Here is a 3,353-nt window from a genome sequence, read left to right on the forward strand (position 1 = left end):
AAAACAGAGACAATAATGTCTGTTCTAGGCCCCGGTATGTGCAAAGACAACACAGTATGGCCACAATGTCCGTGATGTGTATGACCTAATTTTTTTCAACTTGAAACTTTAGACGCAATCAAGCATTATCTGCATGCATCAGTTATTTTATCATTAAGAATTAGTGATTGATCCTTTAGTAAAAATTCTATGGACGTCCGCATTTGGATAAATACCTATAGGTGTAAGACGTGTTGTGGAAGCGTTCCTGTCGAGTGATTTTCCTTTTGCTATGAATGAAATATCTTGATATTTGCTTGTTACCTGACTTGATTATCGTAATGAACCATGATCTGACATGGGAAGGATTACTTGTCAACCTTTCTCTTTTAAAGAATTCTTGAAGCAATTCTTCCTATAAATATCAAGATTATTGGAGTAGTTATGAAGCCAACATTCACAGCTATTTCTCTCTTGTGTCTTGATATTTACAATTGATCTTTTAAAAAGTGAGACATAAATGGCTCCACAAAAAAATGTTTTCTCAAATATTCTGTTTTCCATAGTATTAATCTTCATTATTTATTACAACTCGTACTGTTGTCGTGGGGGTACTACTACTACTTCACTAGACCTACATCCCACAGATGAACAACCTAGTGATAGTACTAATGAACAAGGAGAAATCCTCAGGTTCCGTGGCATTAACAATGGCCACAAAAAGATTTCCGCTAAAAGGATGATGAGTGTTGCTGACTTTGGAGCTAAAGGTGACGGTAAGACAGATGATTCTAAGGTGCGTAAAGACTCTCTCATAGCATATCAATTTATTATGTTGGGTGTGTCTTATTTTTGTTAAGTTAGATATCCAATTGAAAAAATATAGGAAGTTGATAATTTGTTTATCAAAATGGCAGGCTTTTTTGAAGGCTTGGAAGAAAGCTTGCTCCTCCAAAAACGCTGTTGATCTTGTAATACCTAGGAAGAAAACTTATCGCCTCAAACCCGCTACATTTAAAGGTCCATGCAAATCCAATATTACAATTAAGGTGATCAGTACTACTTACTCATTCTAACCTCTTAAAAAATAGACAAATAATTGATACTAGATAATTTAGCTTAGAGTATCGGTCATTACAGCAAGCATGCATGGCTATGAGTTTGCAACTATGCGGCGATCGATTTTAATTAGTAAATTCAAGTCTTTTTTTATATTTTAGCAATTAATTCAGTTTAGATAAATAAATAAATAGTTTTAATTATATGTGAATAATACGAGCGGATCTCTTGATCTAAAGTTCATGGCTTAACTTTTATATTAATTTCTCCACCATGAAATGTAATATGTTCCACATGAACCACTTTGTATTTTCAGATAGATGGAGCCATCGAAGCTTCTGCAGATCGATCAGATTATAAAAGGGATGTCAGACATTGGATTATCTTCAAGAAGATTCAAAATCTCGTAGTTGAAGGTGATGGAACAATTGATGGAAAAGGAGATATTTGGTGGAAGAATTCATGTAAAATTAATAAATCTCGTGTAAGTATATGCATGTTACTATACATCCTTAGGTTTGGAAATTGATGAACTCCAGTCTAATAACTCCACTATTCCTTCTTGCAGCCATGTACACATGCGCCGACGGTACGTACATGCTATACCTTCTTTTTTTTTGATATTATTATGCAATATTATTTACAGTGTCTTACTGATGATGAGCAGGCTTTAACCTTCAAAGAGTGCAACAATCTAACTGTGGAAAACATAACCATAAAAGATGCGCAGCAAATGCATCTAAGTTTTCAAAAATGTATGAAAGTTGAAGCTCACAATTTACTGATAACTGCACCAGAAAAAAGCCCGAATACAGATGGTATTCATGTCACGCGAACTCAAAATATCACTATTATCAACTCTGTTATTGGTACAGGTACATATATACGCTGACGAACGATCATGACCTTTTTTATTTTTATTTTTTTGTGAGTATATTAATTTTCTTTACCAGAATATAACTTTGACATACCATTCAATTAAATATCTGAACCATGAACCCTGATTAGGTGATGACTGCATCTCTATAGTTAGTGGGTCTCGAAATGTACAAGCAACTAACACTACGTGTGGACCAGGCCATGGAATAAGGTAATGATCTCTTATTAGACTGCAAACAACCGTTTATTTTCTGACCTTTCTATAATTATATTAATCATTTATTGATTTTCACATATATGATATTTTCTTGTGAAATAAAACTAGTATTGGGAGCTTGGGTTCTGGAAATTCTGAAGCCCATGTTTCAGATGTGATCGTAGATACCGCGATATTCAATGGAACTACAAATGGTGTTAGGATTAAGACTTGGCAGGTGATCGATCGACAATCTATTTTTCGTATATATTTATTATTAGAACTTCCATAAATTTATTTGATTAGCAGAGGTTTCTGGTTGTTGTTCCCCTCCCGAAGGGCAGGTTCTTATGCGTTACTCAGCCGTCCGCCACCGGAAACACCGCTTTTTCTCCGCGACTTGGATTTCCTTTAATACCAATAGCAACACTCAGACAAAATATTATTTGGTGTGTATGAATGTTTTTCCTGCAATATAACACTTTGATTTTTTCCAGGGAGGGTCAGGAAACGCAGGCAACATATCTTTCCAAAACATAGTTATGTATAACGTCAAGAACCCAATAATCATTGATCAGAACTATTGTGATCAAGATGATCCTTGCGATGAACAGGTAACTCAAAAGCGAAAAGTATCCCTTGGATAATATCGAACTAATTTGAACATAAATATATGAACCTATGTTAATTTCAGCATATTCCTAAATATTAATCATTTTAAATTTTGTTGAGCAGGAATCGGCTGTTCAAATTAGCGATGTAATATACAAGAACATAACAGGAACTAGCGCTTCAGAAGTTGCTGTATATTTTGATTGCAGCAAGAATTATCCATGTCAAGACATAGTTTTGCAAGATATAAATCTAGTGAGAGATGAAGATGGAAAAGCAGCTACATCTTCGTGCAAGAATGTCAAATTGACTCAAGTCGGAAAAGTTTCGCCTGGTTGTAGTAGGGATCAACTCAAAGAATGGTTTCTTAAGAGGATAGAAGAGGAAGAAGAAAAAGAAGAAGATATTTTCCATGGCTATGACCAAGTTGTCTATTACACTAATCATTAATCGATATCATGCGGCAAATTAATTAGAAGTAATTATGATTGGTTGAACACTAAGTATAAATTAAATAAATAATTATTAAATATAAATTAAATAATTAATTATTCATTAAAGAAATTAATAAATAATTTTAAGTGTGATCAACAATTTAATAAAGGGAAAAGGACACATTGAAAGAAAA

General features: G+C 33.8%; 1 protein-coding gene across 1 annotated transcript; it reads left to right on the forward strand.

The window, feature by feature from the left end:
- The first annotated feature begins 414 nt into the window (after window positions 1-414).
- On the forward strand, window positions 415-3,353 carry LOC113328273 (polygalacturonase-like). Its single transcript, XM_026575386.1, has 9 exons — window positions 415-775; window positions 897-1,028; window positions 1,355-1,522; window positions 1,607-1,627; window positions 1,706-1,913; window positions 2,047-2,128; window positions 2,243-2,351; window positions 2,611-2,727; window positions 2,849-3,353. Exons 1-9 carry the CDS (start codon window positions 500-502, stop codon window positions 3,173-3,175), a joined length of 1,440 nt encoding a protein of 479 aa, XP_026431171.1. The 5' UTR covers window positions 415-499; the 3' UTR covers window positions 3,176-3,353.

This window comes from Papaver somniferum, unplaced genomic scaffold, assembly GCF_003573695.1.
Source record: "Papaver somniferum cultivar HN1 unplaced genomic scaffold, ASM357369v1 unplaced-scaffold_107, whole genome shotgun sequence".
Taxonomy (NCBI): Eukaryota; Viridiplantae; Streptophyta; class Magnoliopsida; order Ranunculales; family Papaveraceae; genus Papaver; species Papaver somniferum.

Bases quoted from the DNA above. Each gene is read 5' to 3' on its own strand.
- LOC113328273 (XM_026575386.1), top strand. From the start codon at position 500: ATGGCTCCACAAAAAAATGTTTTCTCAAATATTCTGTTTTCCATAGTA. The intron at 2,129-2,242 runs GTAATGATCTCT...AAATAAAACTAG, and splicing joins GGACCAGGCCATGGAATAAG to TATTGGGAGCTTGGGTTCTG. The intron at 2,728-2,848 runs GTAACTCAAAAG...TTTGTTGAGCAG, and splicing joins ATGATCCTTGCGATGAACAG to GAATCGGCTGTTCAAATTAG.